This window comes from Arachis ipaensis, chromosome B9 (genome assembly GCF_059453495.1).
Source record: "Arachis ipaensis isolate K30076 ecotype BB chromosome B9, ASM5945349v1, whole genome shotgun sequence".
NCBI classification, from domain to species: domain Eukaryota; kingdom Viridiplantae; phylum Streptophyta; class Magnoliopsida; order Fabales; family Fabaceae; genus Arachis; species Arachis ipaensis.
This window is the reverse complement of record NC_142444.1, coordinates 119990725-120009631: the sequence shown is the minus strand read 5'-3', so window position 1 is coordinate 120009631 and position 18907 is coordinate 119990725. Positions and strand designations below refer to the sequence as shown.

Genomic DNA, 18907 nt, shown 5'->3' with positions numbered 1-18907 from the left:
CAAAAACATGGATAAATTAAAACACGATGATAAATTCGTATGATGATAAATTTAGATGTACTGGTATAACAAAAACATGGATAAATTAAAACACGATACATAGATTATTACGTAAATAATTGATTTTTCTTTTTTTAAATATATATCATATCATTATCTTATTAAAACATCCGTATAATTTAATAAAAATAAAAAATATTTTTTATTTAGTTTTACAAAAAGATTTAAATAGCTTTTCTCTTTTTATGTTGGATAAAAACTACTCTTAATTTGGTCAAAATTTAAAATTTAATTAATCCTAGTTTTATATTTTTAAATTTTAAACAATTTAAAAAAAAACAAAAAAACATCTAAAAAATAAAAAAAATAAGAAAAGTTATTTATCTTCTCTAGGATTCAGTGTTCTTCTTCTGCTCTCTCTGGCAAAGAAGAAGAAGCTCTCTTCCAGTTTCTCCACGATACCCTGTCAAAATTTCTGAATTAATATAGGATAAGAGAAAATCGAAGATGTCCCGGTGTATGTGCTCTGCTACCCATCGGAGGAGTTCTTGCTGGTTGCCGGAGCCTTCACCGGCAAGAGTCTCGGCCTCTTCTGCTCCAAGGAAGATGACGCCCAAGCCCAGCTCCGCAAAGTTTTCACGGTCGACCCTCGCATGCGTGGCGGCTCCAAAGTTGTTCCCGTTGCGCTCAACAAGGTTCCCTAATTTTTTCATTGCATTCTCGTTCCTGTCGTTGAATTTCAATTTCATCCATTCTGGTATTTATCTTAAAATTACTGTTTCTGACAGGTTTTTCAGCTGAAGGTGAATGGCATGGCATTTAGATTGATACCTGAGCAATCTCAAGTAAAGAATAACCTGCGAGTGAGTTCTATTTTGTTCTCAGTATTATGTATTGATGTTCAATTTCCTTACGTTGATATAACTTTTTAATAGCCCTGTTTGGGCTGTTACTTGTGGTTCAAGTTATGAAGTAATGATTTATGCTTTGTGCATTACATAGGTGAGGGAGAAATCTGGCTCTGCTGCCAATAGCTTTCCTGGTGTTCCTGTTTTCCAGGTTCTCCTCTCAGTTGCCTTAAATCTGGATATCTCATTTGAGTTTTTGTTTAGAGTGTTGTAAGAAAGTTACAACAACAATTCACTGTATGGATTTTAGGCAAAAGTTGAGGAATAGCGAAGTGCACATAGAAAAACCAGACAGTAATTAGAGATGAGTAGTAGTTGTATGCGTCTACAATGAAAATGGTGGTAATACTCATCAATGTTGGAAGTTTAAAGGACTTAAAAACTATTCTAAATATTTAAATATGTAATAATAGTCAGTTGATTTATCTTTTTTGTTTATGATTTATGAAGTCGAAAAAAAAAGGTTGATGTCATATATAAAGTTAGAGACCTTTTGAACTAGATTTGTTCAACTTTTTTAGAAATGTACTTAGAATGATGATGCATATAAGATTGTTAGCATAACTTGTTTGTCATTACTTTATCTCTTAAGATCTGGAAACTAAGAATTCTGTTGGTTCTTACTTGTAACTTTGAATGCTTAGTTAATCTATAGAGAGTTTACTTTTTAGTTTGTAGCTGTCTTTCAAAAGATAGCTTTGATTAATCTTGATTTTCCAAGTTCTGCAATCTGAATCACTTTCTTGCTTGATTATGCAATTTTTAATTACATTATTGTTTCATTGTTAACAAAAAAAGGAAAGGAGTGATAGTTAGGTAGTTAGAATTACCGAAATAGTCTCTTTGCAAATTGCAACAGCTGGTTAAGGAAGAGTGATGTATAGTGTAACTCATTGTAGAGAGAAAGCTATGATTCTGATTTCTTCTTTTATGATCAATGACAAATCACAAAACTTAATTCCTTTTTTCTATAGTTTATTGCTTTCTATCTTTTTGATTCAAGAAAGTTCCACTCAGCTTTCTTGCCAAACCTGATAAGCAGCAGCTCCATGTCCTGCAAGTTGTATATATATATATATATTTATCATTAAGGAAATCATTATAATAAAATAATAATGAAACAGATATATAAAAAGTTGGTACTATATATGCAGACTACAGTACCAAAAAATTTGGATGATTGAATAAAGCAAAGTATAAATGGATGTGTTAAGGAGTTTTGCACATATTCTCTGTCTCTACGAATTCGTTTAGAATAAGCATTTTTTTAAGGACTAAATTTGTGTATATGAAAACACTAAAATTTTCAATGTCCTTTGTATTAAAAAAATGGAGAAGCAAATTAAATGGAACTTTTTAATAACTAAGAAGAAGCTAAGAAATTACAAGTTCCCATTTTGGCCGAAATATGTGCAGTAGTGTGTGGAACTGTGGATAGCTTCTTCGAAAGCATATGTATGCAGAATTGGGTGATTGAGCTGAGGTCAATTTCTATGAAATTCTCAAATTAAAGTACTTAGTAATTAATTGATGCTTGTGATTTAGCTGACATTTTGAATTGGTTCAAGTCAATTTATTGCTTAATTATGTGCTAATTTTTTCCCTTTTTAATGTTCATCTCAGGTGCAAGATTTTTACTTTATTATTCCTGATTATTTCATTTAAGTGTGGTAGTAATACACTCTCTTTCTTATCAGCAGGTTAGTATTATGTACATTAAGATCACACATTCATGTATATTCTGATATACTAGATCTTTATTAGGCATATATATCTTCACATTGTTATGCTCCTAGCTAATAAGATCATTTTTATCTGAATGCGTTGTATTCTTGTTTTCAAAAAAAAGAATGTAGAAAGCTAATAAGTCAGATAATTTTTTCCCTGTAACTCTTGGTTGCCAAAATAATAACATTCTTATGCACTAATAACTCTTAGCTTTCATAGAATTTGATTGACTAATTATTTAGTCATAAAAAACGGAATTCATTTTGATTATTTCATTCTTCTAGCATTTATTTAGTAGTTTACAGTATCAATGTTGTTAAATTTCTAAGTTCAGTCATGGATGATGATGACAGAGTCGTATAAGGATGGTGATCACACTAAGGATTTATATTTTGAGTACGAGTGTAGTTCCGATGAAAGTGATGATATCGTGGATGTAACGGTAGATATGGTAGAGGCAGATACAATTAATATTGATGATTTTGAAAAGTTGATAACTGATTTAACCATCGAAGACATACGAGGATTGGTGTTTGATACGGAATCTCAAATGATCAAATTATTAATTTCGGTTTCAAATGATATATATATATATATATATAATTTTAAGGTTGTGCAAGGATGATCCATGACAGTAAGTTTTCTTCATAATTGATTTCATGTTATAATCTCTCGCATTATATTTTATGAAAGCTAAAAAGTTGCGATGTTATCTTTGGCTGCGGTGAGTTTTGCAATGTGGTGTGCAAGATCCATATATATTCCCAAGAAGAAGTGGAGAAGATGACAATTGGGATAATCAACGATGAAACTAATAGCAGTTTGGAAGAGGCATCAATGATTATGGAGCCTTCAAAGTCCTCCTCAGTGGGTCAACCAAATTATTTTTCTCCTACAGTTCTCAAAGTCTAAAGTTTCAGGGCTGTAATTGAGATGAATCATTTATGTTATGTTAGCCTTGTTTCTATCTTATTAACTGCATGCACTTTGATGCTATTTGTGTTATGATAATTTATCTTATGAACTCTTCCTAAGCACAGAAAAATCTGAACTATACTATTAGCATTGTCTAACCTGTAACTGCTTGAGTTACATACTTTATGAAATGATGGTGATCATTTCTAAATTTCATGCCATGGTTCCGTGTTGTGCAATATATTTACTTGGTATTGTTATGAATGTGTTTGGTGGTGTGATCATTTTTCAGCTTCAGAAATTAACTACAAATAACAAATGAAACATTTTTGGTAAAAATAGCTTTCCTTTATTAATGATGGATTCTCATTACTAATTTTATTCCCTTTGATGAATGAACATTTACTGTTACATAATGAACATTTCACTACTGCTCCTTGAAGAGTTCACGTCCAATAATCATTCTTCTGATCTCACTAGTTCCTGCACCAATCTCATATAGTTTGGTATCTCTCAGAAGACGATCAGTTGGATACTCATTCATATATCCATTTCCTCCCAAACATTGTTTTGCCTACAAATTTTGAAGGCTAATTATAAGCATAATAACACAGAAAACAGCGAAGTTGCGACAAGAAGCCAGTAACCAGCCTTTTATATTTGATAAAATTACTGCTTTAATATTTATTTTCAAGAAATAACTGAACTTTAAGCTTGAAATGCAGACACTTTAGTACACTTTAAATTTGACTAGGTTCACTATAAGTACCCCGGCATTCCCTTATCGATGATGAATGTAGTGATTCCTTTTGACCCAGCTGTTATGTCTGTCTTTGCATAGACAACTTGATTCAGTTCAATATATCAAATGTGCTATACATTCTCAGCATCTGTGTAGACTATTAATCAAATGTGCTATAATTAGCATTTTCATTGACAATTTGAGGAAACATTGCCCTTCTACGTTTATAAAGGCAAATTAAACAAGCGCAAAGTCAATCCAAAAAGGATGGGAAAATGCAAAAACGATTGAAGACACATACCAATGTTTGAGCGACTGGACCATTAGTACACCACATCTTGTTTCCATTAAGTACGTAGCCACCATCAACACGATCAGTGGTGCGGATTTTGTAACCACACTACTAACCGGCAAGTGCACCGGGTCGTACCAAGTAATACCTTACGTGAGTAAGGGTCGATCCCACGAGGATTGATGGATTAAACAACAATAGCATTTGATAGGATTAGTTAGACAAACAGAAAATAGTGTTGGAAGTTCAAAAAGCATTAAAAAGTAAATTCAAGAATTTCAGAAAACAAGCAGCAAATGAGTTGTGAAATATATATGGGGAAAACAGTTAAGGCTTTAGAGTTATCTATTTTCTGGATTGACTTTTCTTATTAACTATTCTAATCATGCAAGATTTAATTTATGGCAAACTATCTGTGACTAGACCCTAATTCCTTAGACCTTCCTAGTCTCCTCTAAAATTCATCAACTGCCAATTCCTTGGTCAATTAATTCCAATTAGAGGGTGATGATTAAATTCCAGTTTATATGCCACAAGAAACCTAATTGTCCAAAAATAAAGGGATTATATGTCACGTATCCCGTTAAATACAAACAATTAGAAATTCAGGATAATATGTTTTCAAGCTATTGTTCAAGTAAAGAGCTTTTCCAAGTTTTACAAGAACTCAAATAGAATATGGGTCATACTTCCGTTCCACCCAAATTCATAAAATAAAGAACGAAAACAATTATTGAAATATAAATCAAAACATGAATTAAAATAGAAAAATAATATTATCAATCCATACAATAGACAGAGCTCCTAACCTTAACAATGGAGGATTAGTTCTCATGGAATATGAAATGTAAATTTGTATGGAATAATGTTGTGGAATATGTTGTTCTGGAACTACCCTGTTGGGATCCCTTTTATAACTAATCCTAATAATTTTAAAAATCAAATATCTAAAATTAAAATTAAAATAATATCTTTTCCTAATTTTAAGATTTGAATTTAAATTTGAATTAATTTAAATAATCAAGTCTTCAATGGATGGATGGAGACCACTTGTTTCATCCATTCTGCAGCTTCTAATCTGTGTTTTCTGGGCTGAAAACTGGGTCAAAACAGCCCAGAAATCGCCCTCAACGTTTTCTGCATTTTTCTGCACGTGGCGCATGTGACGCGTTCGCGTCATTTGTGCAGATTCCAGTTCACGCGTTCGCGTTAGGCACGCGATCGCGTCATTGCGATTTCCTCCATTCCACGCGGTCGCGTGAGCCATGCGTCCGCGTCGGTATTCGCTGGTAATCTCCTTGGTTTCTTCTCTTTCTCTGCAGAAACTTCATCAAATCCATCTGAATGCTACCTAAAATAAATAAAATTGTACAAAACTCAAAATAGCATCCATAGTGGCTAAAATGTAATTAATTCTTAATTAAACTCAATAAATTAGATGCAAATTCACTAGGAAAAGATAGAAAAGATGCTCACGCATCACAACACCAAACTTAAACTGTTGCTTGTCCTCAAGCAACCAAAAACTAATATAAGCTTAGGATGTAAATTTGCATGAGAATGAGAATTCGATTAAGCTCATGTCTCTTCTTATAGTGGGGTTTACAATTGTAATCCGGAATAGTTTTGGCATCTCACTTTATCCTTTGAAATTCAGAATGATTGGCATCCATAGAAACTCAGAATTCAGATAGTGTTATTGATTCTCCTAGTTCAGTATGTTGATTCTTGAACACAGTTACTTTATGAGTCTTGGCCGTGACCCTAAGCATTTTGTTTTCCAGTATTACCACCGGATACATAAATGCCATAGACACATAACTGGGTGAACCTTTTCAGATTGTGACTCAGCTTTGCTAGAGTCCCCAGTTAGAGGTGCCCAGAGCTCTTAAGCACACTCTTTTTGCTTTGGACCACGACTTTAACCGCTCAGTCTCAAGCTTTTCACTTGACACCTTCACGCCACAAGCATATGGTTAGGGACAGCTTGATTTTAGCCGCTTAGGCCAGGATTTTATTCCTTTGGGCCCTCCTATCCATTAATGCTCAAAGCCTTGGATTTTTATTTTTATTTTTATTTTTATTTTTTTCGCAAGCTTCGTGTTTTTCACTGCTTTCTCTTGCTTCAAGAATCAATTTTATGATTTTTCAGATTATCAATAACATTTCTCTTTTTTCATCATTCTTTCAAGAGCCAACAATTTTAACATTCATAAACTTCACTATAAAAAATATGCACTGTTCATGTCATGCATTCAGAGTCACAGAAAATACCACCACATCTAAGTGAATAAGGCTACCCTTAAAATTTACTCAATTTCTCATGCAATATATCACTTCTGTATTTTTTTATTTGAATTCAAGCTTAGTGAGTAATACATGAGACATCTTTTCAGAATTAAGGCAAGTAAGAGAAAACTAAACTAGTCCTAGGATTCTAACTAATAAAGGATCATGCAACAAACATAGCAAAATAGCAGAAAACCGGAACATAACATAGAAAAAGAGGGAGGAAAAAATGAAAGGAACTCAACCACCTTAATTATCCTAGCGGTCGCTTTATTCTTCAGGTTGTGCTCCTCCGTGATGATGATTTGCCTCCCTTTTGGTGCTATAGGAATAAAAAGAAAACTTCTAAGCGAAGCGTCAACACCAAACTTAAAGGTTTGCTTGTCCTCAAGCAAAGAAGAACTGAAAATAGAAAGAGATAAATTATTATGTAGAAAGAAAAAGAAATAAAAGGATAAAAGAACAAGAGAGAATTAGGATTGGGAGAGGGAGTAAAAAAAAAATTAAAAACTGGCGGTGAACTGGTGGAGGTGTGCGGCGCAAGCGGCGCGGACGCGTGAGTCACGCAATCGAGCGCTTAGCGCGCTATTGAAGTGACGCGAACGCGTGGGGGACGCGATCGCGTGGATGACCGATATGTGCAACTGACGCGAACGTGTGGGGTACGCGTTCGCGTGACCAAAATTGTGCTTTTAGCACACTTCTTGCCCCAAGCCAGCACAACTCTCTGTCCAAACACTCTTTTACGTCAATTCTGCAGGTCACGCGTTCGCGTGAGTGACGCGGACGTGTGGGAGGCCGTTTTTCCACATGACGCGGGTGCGTCATCGACGCGGTCGTGTGGACAATTTGTGCCAAAGGCACTATTCCAGCGCCACTCCCTCACAAATCTCTGTCAAATTTATTTTTTCACACACACCCATCTGACGCGGACGCGTCAGCGACGCGTGCGCGTCGTGTGCGCTTTTTTTTTTCAAATAGCTTGAGGTGTTCAGTTCCTGTGATAGAATAGCTGCATGATCAGAAAATTAGTAAGAATTTAATAAAAACCAAACAAGTAAGAAAACTACTACTACGAAAAATAACTAAGGATATGAAATTATCGGGTTGCCTCCCGACAAGCGCTTCTTTAACGTCACTGGCTTGACGGTCAGTTCTGCTAGTTCAGCAGATGAGTGGACCTCTGGCGATCGATCTCGCCTCCAAGGTAGTGCTTCAGCCTCTGGCCATTCACTGTAAACTTCCTGTCAGAATTCTCTTCCTGTATTTCCACATGACCGTACGGTGAAGCTCTGGTAACCACAAATGGTCCTGACCACCGGGATTTCAGCTTCCCAAGAAAGAATTTGAGCCTTGAATTGTATAGAAGCACTCTCTGTCCTGGCTCAAAGACTCTGATGGCTATCTTCTTGTCATGCAATAGCTTAGTTCTCTCCTTATAGAGCTTGGCATTCTCATGGGCTGAGTATCTGAATTCATCAAGCTCATTCAACTGAAGCATTCGCTTAATTCCTGCAGCTTCTGAATTAAGGTTCAGGTACCTGATTTCCCAGTAAGCTTTATGCTCCAGTTCGACTGGCAAGTGACAGGCTTTGCCATAGACCAACTGATAAGGGGACATGCCAATAGGAGTCTTGTACGCTGTCCGGTATGCCCAGAGAGCATCATTAAGCTTCCTTGACCAGTCCTTTCTTGAAACACTGACGGTCTTCTCTAGAATCCTCTTAAGTTCCCTGTTGGAAACTTCAACCTGTCCACTTGTCTGAGGATGATAGGGAGTTGCCACCTTATGACGGACTCCATATCTATGCAGAAGAGAGTCCATCTGTCTGTTACAGAAGTGACTTCCTCCATCACTAATGAGTGTCCTTAGGACACCAAACCGGCTGAAGATATATCTCTGAAGAAAGCTCATTACCACCTTGGCATCATTGGTGGGCAAAGCCACAGCTTCCACCCACTTGGACATATAGTCGACTGCCACTAGAATATAGTTGTTTGAATGTGAGGGTGGGAAAGGTCCCATGAAATCAATACCCCACACATCAAACAACTCAACCTCAAGAATCCCCTACTGTGGCATTTTGTGATTGATAGGGAGATTTGTGGCTTTTGCACATCTGTCACAGTGCTTCACAAATTTTCTTGAATCTCTGAAGAGAGTAGGCCAGTAGAATCCGCTCTGAAGGACCTTTGTAGCTGTCCTTTCACCACCAAAGTGGCCTCCATACTCAGAACCATGACAGTGCCAAAGAATCTGCTGTTTTTCTTCATCTGGGACACACCTCCGGATAATTCCATCTGAACACCTTTTAAAAAGGTATGGTTCCTCCCAAATGTAGTACTTTGCATCAGTCAATAGCTTCTTCACTTGTTGCCTACTGTACTCCCTTGGGATAAAATTCATGGCCTTATAATTTTCAATGTCTGCAAACCATGGAGCCTGCTGAATGAGGAATAATTGCTCATCCGGAAATGTCTCAGTTACAACTGTGGGTGGTTGTACTCCTGCTTCAGGCTCAATTCTGGAGAGATGGTCAGCTACTTGATTTTCTGACCCTTTTCTATCTTTTATCTCAATATCAAACTCCTGAAGGAGCAACACCCATCTAATTAATCTTGGTTTAGAATCCTGCTTGGTTAGAAGGTACTTCAAAGCAGCATGGTCAGTATAAACAATAACCTTAGAACCAAGCAAATAGGACCTAAACTTATCAACAGCATACACAACAGCTAATAATTCCTTTTCTGTAGTTGTGTAATTCTTTTGAGCATCATTTAACACACGACTGGCATAATAAATAACATGTACAAGCTTACCATGCCTCTGTCCTAAAACAGCTCCTATAGCAAAATCACTAGCATCACACATTAATTCAAATGGTAAATCCCAGTCAGGGGGAGCTATAATAGGAGCAGAGGTAAGGTTTGCTTTCAGAGTTTCAAAAGCATGCAGACAATCAGAATCAAAGACAAAAGGAATATCAACAACCAACAGGTTGCTCAATGGTTTAGCAATTTTAGAAAAATCCTTTATAAATCTTCTATAAAATTCTGCATGACCCAAGAAACTCCTGATTGCCTTAACATTGGTTGGTGGTGGTAATTTTTCAATTACCTCCACTTTTGCTCTGTCAACCTCAATCCCCTTACTTGAAATCCGGTGTCCAAGAACAATGGCTTTTGTAACCATAAAATGGTATTTTTCCCAATTTAAAACAAGGTTTGATTCTTGACACCGTTTCAAGACAAGAGATAAATGTTTAAGACAGGATTCAAAAGAATTATCAAAAACAGAAAAGTCATCCATAAATATCTCAATAAACTTTTCAACCATATCAGAAAAAATTGAAAGCATACACCTCTGAAAAGTTGCTGGAGCATTGCAAAGTCCAAATGGCATTCTCCTATAGGCAAATACTCCAAAGGGGCATGTGAATGCTGTCTTCTCTTGATCTTGAGGGTCCACTGCAATTTGATTATATCCAGAATATCCATCTAGAAAATAATAAAAAGCATGACCAGCTAACCTCTCAAGCATCTGATCAATGAAAGGGAGGGAGAAATGATCCTTCCTTGTAGCAGTGTTGAGTCTCCTGTAATCTATGCACATTCTCCATCCTGTGACTGTTCTTATAGGAATAAGCTCATCTTTTCATTCTTGATCACTGTCATCCCTCCTTTCTTGGGAACTACCTGCACAGGACTTACCCAAGGACTGTCAGAAATAGGGTAAATAATACCTGCTTCCCATAACTTCATTACCTCTTTTTGGACCACCTCTTTCATAGTTGGATTGATTCTCCTTTGTGGTTGCACAATTGGTTTGGCATCATCTTCAAGGAGGATCTTGTGCATACACTTGGTTGGACTAATCCCTTTTAAGTCACTAATGGTCTACCCAAGAGCTGTTTTATGGCTCTTGAGCACTGAAACAAGCGCCTCTTCCTCTTCAGGCTTCAGGGAAGAGCTAATAATTACTGGATATGAATCATTTCCACCCAAGAACACATATTTCAGAGAAGGGGGTAAAGGTTTGAGCTCAAGCTTGGGGGCTTCCTCCTCCTTGATTGGCGTGTTCATAATCTCCTTTTGGGGTGGTGAATCGTCAACTTCAACTAATTCACACTCAGAATTAGGATCCAAAACATCATCAAGTACCTCAGTTTCCAGTACTTCTTGAACAAGTTGTTCAATAACATCTATTTTCATACACCCCTCAGAATCATTGGGGTGCTTGAGGGCTTCAAAAACATTTAGGACCACCTGTTCTTCATTGACCCTCAGGGTTAATTCACCCTTTTGCACATCAATCAGAGCTCTACCTATAGCTAAAAAGGGTCTACCAAGTATAATAGAGGATTTTACCTCCTCTTCCATGTCTAATATAACAAAATCAACAGGGAAAATAAATGGTCCTACTTTAACAAGTAAATCTTCAACTACACCCACAGGTAATTTAATAGAAAGATCAGCAAGTTGAAGAGAAATACGAGTGGGTTTTACCTCCTCAATTTGAAGCTTTTTCATCACTGAAAGTGGCATGAGGTTGATGCTAGCTCCAAGATCACATAAAGCTCTCTGAATGCCGACTTCTCCAATGGTGCAAGGAATGACAAAGCTCCCTGGGTCTGGCATCTTCTCAGGAAGGGTGTGTTGAATAATAGCACTGCATTCCTTGGTTAGCACCACTGTTTCTTGTTCCTTCCAATTCCTCTTGTGGTTCAACAATTCTTTCATAAATTTAGCATAGAGAGGCATTTGCTCCAGAGCCTCTGCAAAAGGGATGTTGATCTGCAGCTTCTTGAAGACATCTAAAAATTTAGAGAATTGCTTTTCTTTGGACGCCTTCTGAAGCCTCTGAAGATATGGCATTTTTGGCTTGTATTCAGGGGCCTTTGGTAAGGTGGGATAAGTGTCAAGAGAGTCAGGAAATGGGTTGTCTGCACGTTTAGGAGGGGCGTGCTCTACTTCTTCCTTCTTCTCCTCTGGAGCTTCCTTTTCAACTAGATCTTCATTGACCTTAGTCTCAGAACCAGCTACCTTACCACTCCTCAATTGAATAGCCTTGCAATATTCTCTTGGGTTCACTACTGTATCACCAGGAAATGTATTTGAAGACCTTTCAGGTAATTGCTTGCTCATTTGACCCATTTGAACCTCTAAGTTTCTAATGGAGGCTCTGGTTTCTTGCACGAAACTCATCATCATCTCCCACTTAGAATCTTCTTGGGATTTAGAATTTGCTTGCTGAGGTGATTGTTGTTGCTGAGACTGAAATTGGCGGTTATTATAGTTGTTCTGTTGAAAACCACCCTGAGAACTATTGTTGAAGTTTTGAGGTCTCTGAGGTTGATCTCTCCACCCAAAATTTGGGTGATTTCTCCATCCCTGGTTGTATGTCTTAGAATATGGATCATTGTTGGGATTCCTAGGACCACTCCCCATGTAATTCACCTGTTCAGAAGAAGGTTGAGCATAATCATAATTATCATTTTGCACAAAGTTACCTGCCATGTCATATGAGGTATCTTGGGGTGAATTTTGAGTGTTGATAGCTGAGACTTGCATGCCACCCATCTGTTGAGTAAGTAGATTTATCTGCTGAGACATAAGCTTGTTCTGAGCAAGAAGAGCATTAACAGCTTCTACTTCCAACACACCTCTCTTTTGAGAGGTCTCAGAGTTCACATGATTCTTGTTAGATGAGTAGAGATATTGGTTGCTTGCAACTAATTCAATCAGCTCAATAGTCTCCTCTGGTGTCTTCTTCTTGTGCAATGAACCGCCTGCAGAAGTATCTAAGCTCATCTTGGACATCTCACCCAAGCCTTCATAAAAGATATCCTGTTGGGTCCATTTGGAGAACATGTCCGGAGGGCATTGCCTAGTCAGTAGCTTGTATCTCTCCCAAGCTTCATAAAGAGTTTTATCCTCCTTCTGTCTGAAAGTCTGAACCTCTAACCTAAGCTTAGTCAGCTTCTTTGGTGGAAAAAATTTAGTGAGAAACTCTGTAACAACCTTGTCCCAAGTATTCAGACTCTCCTTTGATTGTGAATCTAGCCATAGCTTTGCTTTATCCCTCAGAACAAACGGGAAAAGCATGAGTTTGTACACCTCTGGGTTCACTCCATTTGTCTTCACAGTATCACATATCTGCAGAAAATCAGATATAAACTGATTTGGATCTTCATGAGGAAGCCTATGATACTGGCAGTTCTGTTGCACCAGGGTGACCAATTGTGGCTTCAACTCAAAGTTGTTTGCAGTTATAGGAGGCACCACAATACTTTTTCCATAAAGATCCGCAGTAGGGGCAGAATAAGAGCCAAGCACTCTCCTCTGTTGATCATCCCCATTCGGATTTACCACATTGGCATTAGCGTTATTATTTGTCATAGTGGATTCTGCAGTCTCGCAAAATCTTGCTTGTTGTAAACGTCGCCTGAAAGTTCTTTCAAGTTCAGGATCAAAGTCTAAGAGATGTTCTTTGTCTCTGTTCCTGCGCATACACAAGCAGAAAACAAGAAAAAATGGGACTCTCTACGTCAGAGTGCAGAGAAGTCCCTATGAGGTAACCTGTGTAAAATGATAAAATAAAAATACTAAATAAATAAATAAATAAATAAAAATTTGAAAATTTAAAAGAAAAAATAAACAAAAAAAAAATTATCTGGATAACACCAAACTTAAATTTAGAAATAAAATAAAAAAAATAAATTTTAGTGCAATTTTATTTATTTAAATATTTTTTTTAATTTAATTTTATTTAATTTTATTTTTTTAAATTTTTTTTTCAAATAATAAAAGTAAAATAAAAATAAAAAAGAAAAGGTTACGGTATAAAAAAAGAGGGGGTAAACGAAAAAGAAAAGGAAAAAAAAAGAATTAACGTAAAGAAAAAAGGAAAAAAGTAACGTAAAAAAAATGCAAAATAAAAAAAATTAATAATAAAAAATTTAAAAAAATTATCTAATCTAAGCTATCAAACAACGAATAGTTGTTAATCACTTTCAATCCCCGGTAACGGCGCCAAAAACTTGGTGCGAATTTTGTAACCACACTACTAACCGGCAAGTGCACCGGGTCGTACCAAGTAATACTTTACGTGAGTAAGGGTCGATCCCACGAGGATTGATGGATTAAACAACAATAGCGTTTGATAGGATTAGTTAGACAAACAGAAAATAGTGTTGGAAGTTCAAAAAGCATTAAAAAGTAAATTCAAGAATTTCCGAAAACAAGCAGCAAATGAGTTGTGAAATATATATGGGGAAAACAGTTAAGGCTTTAGAGTTATCTATTTTCTGGATTGACTTTTCTTATTAACTATTCTAATCATGCAAGATTTAATTTATGGCAAACTATCTGTGACTAGACCTTAATTTCTTAGACCTTCCTAGTCTCCTCTAAAATTCATCAACTGCCAATTCCTTGGTCAATTAATTCCAATTAGAGGGTGATGATTAAATTCCAGTTTATATGCCACAAGAATTCTAATTGTCCAAAAATAAAGGGATTATATGTCACGTATCCCGTTAAATACAAACAATTAGAAATTCAGGATAATATGTTTTCAAGCTATTGTTCAAGTAAAGAGCTTTTCCAAGTTTTACAAGAACTCAAATAGAACATGGGTCATACTTTCGTTCCACCCAAATTCATAAAATAAAGAACAAAAACAATTATTGAAATATAAATCAAAACATGAATTAAAATAGAAAAATAATATTATCAATCCATACAATAGACAGAGCTCCTAACCTTAACAATGGAGGATTAGTTCTCATGGAATATGAAATGTAAATTTGTATGGAATAATGTTGTGGAATATGTTGTTCTAGAACCACCCTGTTGGAATCCCTTTTATAACTAATCCTAATAATTTTAAAAATAAAATATCTAAAATTAAAATTAAAATAATATCTTTTCCTAATTTTAAGATTTGAATTTAAATTTGAATTAATTTAAATAATCAAGTCTTCAATGGATGGATGGGGACCACTTGTTTCGTCATTCTGCAGCTTCTAATCTGTGTTTTCTGGGCTGAAAACTGGGTCAAAACAGCCCAGAAATCGCCCCAGCGTTTTTTGTATTTTTCTGCACGTGGCGTATGTGACGCGTTGGCGTCATTTGTGCAGATTCCAGTTCACGCGTTCGCGTCAGGCACGCGATCGCGTCATTGCGATTTCCTCCATTCCGCGCGGTCGCGTGAGCCATGCGTCGGCGTTGGTATTCGCTGGTCATCTCCTTGGTTTCTTCTCTTTCTCTACAGAAACTTCATCAAATCCATCCGAATGCTACCTAAAATAAATAAAATTGCACAAAACTCAAAATAGCATCCATAGTGGCTAAAATGTAATTAATTCTTAATTAAACTCAATAAATTAGATGCAAATTCACTAGGAAAAGATAGAAAAAATGCTCACGCATCAATCAGGGTTGCATTTTATGCTGACAACATTAGAACCAGCTGCACGAAAAGATCAATTCGCTCTATGGAATCCTTGGAATATCTTAAAAGATGCAATACACTCCCTATAAATTAATTAAGCATTCAAAGTTACAAGTATGAACCAATAGAGTTCTTAGTTTCCAATATCTTAAGAGATAAAAGCAATGACAAACAACACATTCGCCAACATATTGTTACGAAGAAACAAATACATAATGCTTGAGAACTGCTACACATACAAGTCTTTTTGACTTATAAGTTCATTCAAGTTGGTCCAAGTCCAACAAAAACAACCCTCACATTACGAGCGTGTAAACACGCACTCACTCAACCGTTTCAATATCGCGCTCAGATTATGAAAGACGCTTCCTCTTCTTCCTCGATCAAAACACTAACCCTGAAGATTCAAACGACGCTTGAAATCTCTCAAGAAACTGCCAAAATCGTCGCAAAAACTCAAGAAAATCTACAAGAGAAGTTCAAAATCTACATAAAAAAACACAGAAATAAAAAACAAAAGATTATTCAAGGTACTGTTTCACTAATCGTCCAGTTTTTTCACTTTTCTCTTTCTCATTTTGATCGCGAAATACTAGATAGTCATATTTCTATTTATTAAGTAGATTCATTATGTATTCTTGGTTTAAAATACATATTACTGTTCTCATTATACTGTTCAATCGGTGATAACTGTTTTATATTGTTCTTGAACTGGGTTTGTCTCTAGGAACTGAGTTTGTATAAATAGAAACTTTTGCTGTATTTCAAGTAAATTCGCGTGTAATTGATGCTGTTATTTTTGAATATTGTTCTTGTACTTCTTGTGTCATTTTATGAATGTTTGGTTAACTTCAATATCATTTTGAACTTATATTATGTCATGTAATCTAAAAAATAATAGAGATGTATATGGCTGGTATTTCAGTGTATTTCAAGTGAATTCGAGTATAACTGGTGCTGTTGTCCTATCCCTAGTGTAACTAGTAAAAGAATATATCCTTGTGCTTCTTGTGTTATTTTATGCATGTTTGGTTGACCTGAATATCATTTTGAGCTCATATTATGTCATGTAATCTAAAAAATAATAGAGGTGTATATGGCTGATATTTCGGTGTATTTCAAGTAAATTCGAGTGTAATTGGTGATGTTGTTATCTATTAACCTTATTTTTTATTCTTTACAGTAAAAATGGCAAGCAAGAACCCTACTGCACCAAAATATAATATAAGCACATATATCTTAGACCAACTCAATTTTTTCTTGTATAAATATAGTTTATTTAAATGATTCTTATTTGCTTACAGAAAACTCATGATTTGAGATGTTCGACAAGACTCCTACATGATAAATTCCAAAACATGAGCAACGGAAAAAAGGTCATCGTCCAGGAATTGGGATTTGATGGTTTGATGCACATCCCTCCAATGAATGTGCTGCATAAGCTCCTGAATGAGTTGGCATATTCTTTTGATTTGATAAGAAACACATTGGACACCCGGTATGGTGTATTGAGAATCAACCAGGAAAATATAAGAGCTGCCCTTGGCTTGAATGCATCTGGTAATTAACTTATTATATAAACTGTTATACTTGCATTCTTTGTAATATATTCTTTCGAACTCATATTATGTCATGTAATAAAAAAAATAATAGAGGTGTATATAGCTGGTATTTTGGTGTATTTGAAGTGAACTGGAGTGTAATTGGTGATGTTATTTTGCTATTTTTACAGGGGCGCTCTTTCTAGGAAAAGTTAATTTTAAAGAGCTCAGTGAAGAAGACAAGGAAGTTTATAGAAACTTCCAAGAAAAAATATTAAAGCAATTGACAGACTCCACGATGGAGACCGGTGTTGACGGTGACAAAGATCAGCTTAGGTTCAAGAGGACGTTCATACTCTACATTCAAATGCTGTTTTTGTTGCCGACAATAATAAACAAGGTTTCTCCCGTCCACATGCCACTGATTTTTCGTGTGGACACCATACGTGAGTGGAATTAGGGTGATCATATCCTCGACTTCCTCATCAAGGGCATAAGTGAGCACATATTGAAAAAGAAAAAATTCGTTGATGGCTGCCTCTATGCTCTAACGATTGTATACTTTCATGAATCCAAACACAAAAACAAGCCGGCGGATACAATCTATGGACTACCGTGGTTGTAGCACTTGACTAAGGAATTGCTGCTTGAGAGGATAGAAGCTGAAATTAAGGGTAATATGGTAACTCAACAAAATTTTTTCTTTAATTTTGGTGTATTTGTTTTAAATATATGATGTAAACTAATGTTTTACCTATTTTAGGACATCGTCAAGAGGACACAGCTGAAAGAGAAATTGACGAGAATGAAAGAAGAAGAAAAGAAGGAGAAAAAGAAGAAGACACAAAAGAAGAAGGACACTTTTTCAGAAAGTAATAGTGGTACTGACTCCGAGTCTGATTCTGAACAAGACTAAAAGGAGGCACCAAAAACAAGAAAACAACTAACAAAAAAAGTAAAAAAATAAGTATTATTTTTCAGTGCATTTTGTCATTTTTACTGTGTTTATTGCCTCATGATTGTTTGCTGTCCAGGATGGAATTCAAAAAGAGGAAGCACATTGTTCAGGATTCATCTTCGAAAAGCCAAACTGAATCTAATGATGAGTAAGATTTTGAAATTATCATTGGAATGCTATGTTTTCTTTTTATATCAAAATTTTATGTATTAACAGAATGTTTCTAATTTATTGTTAGAAGTAAAGAATTGGAGCGAATAATAAAAAGGAAAATTGAAGAAAAAAGTTTACAGTCCTACAAAAAAGTATGCATTACTTTCAGGAGTATTTTATCAATTTTGTTGTGTTTGTTTGCTTGATAATTTTTTGCTTATTAAGATGCAATCCAAAAAAAAAAAAAATCACATTATTGAGGAATTTTCTTCTAAAAAAGAAATTGAATCCGATGATGAGTAAGATACATGATAAAGCTATCTTTTCTTTTTCATCAAAATTTTGTTTGTTAACATAATCTTTTGCATGTACTGTCAGAACTGAACAAAGACAAGAATTTTTAAGAGAAGCAAAAAAAAAAAAAGAAAACAAATGACAAGCCTGTAGAAAGGTATGTCGCTTTTTGGTGTATTTTGACAATTTTTTTGTGTTTTTATTGGCTAATGATTATTTGCTTTCTCAGGATGCAGGAAAAAAGAACAGATATACCAGAAGGTTGGCTCCGCCCCACAGAAACTCACTATGATTCTTCGCAAACCTAAGATCCTTTATTTGATAAAATTTTCTAAATCCTGATGTAATTAATTACTCTAGTTTTACTGAATAACATTTATTTTGTCCTTAGAATGCCAGATGTGAACTTGGCAAGTGAAAATGATCCTGTCTTTCAAACACAAACAGATCAGAGCAGTGTAAATAAGCCAAGTGATAACATGTAATTTCTGTTTCTATTGCCATTTTCTTAATTCTTATGTTACCATGTTCTGCTTTTGATTCTATATGTATGTGTATATATATATTAGAAAGAAAGCCTTTTAATGATTTATTCAAGAACAAAAAGAGAAAAAAAAAAAAAAGAAAAAACT

At 35.5% G+C, this 18907-nt stretch overlaps 1 protein-coding gene across 1 annotated transcript; it reads left to right on the top strand.

Moving 5' to 3' along the window:
- Positions 1–409: 409 nt before the first annotated feature.
- Positions 410–3792, top strand: LOC148546115 (protein TIC 22-like, chloroplastic). Its single transcript, XM_088497927.1, has 3 exons — positions 410–695; positions 789–863; positions 1003–3792. Exons 1-3 carry the CDS (start codon positions 654–656, stop codon positions 1120–1122), a joined length of 237 nt encoding a protein of 78 aa, XP_088354053.1. The 5' UTR covers positions 410–653; the 3' UTR covers positions 1123–3792.
- The last annotated feature ends 15115 nt before the right edge of the window (positions 3793–18907 follow it).

Coding starts and splice junctions, on each gene's coding strand:
- LOC148546115 (XM_088497927.1), top strand. CDS start 654: ATGCGTGGCGGCTCCAAAGTTGTTCCCGTTGCGCTCAACAAG. Junction 696..788: donor TTCCCGTTGCGCTCAACAAG/GTTCCCTAATTT, acceptor TGTTTCTGACAG/GTTTTTCAGCTGAAGGTGAA. Junction 864..1,002: donor AAGTAAAGAATAACCTGCGA/GTGAGTTCTATT, acceptor TGCATTACATAG/GTGAGGGAGAAATCTGGCTC.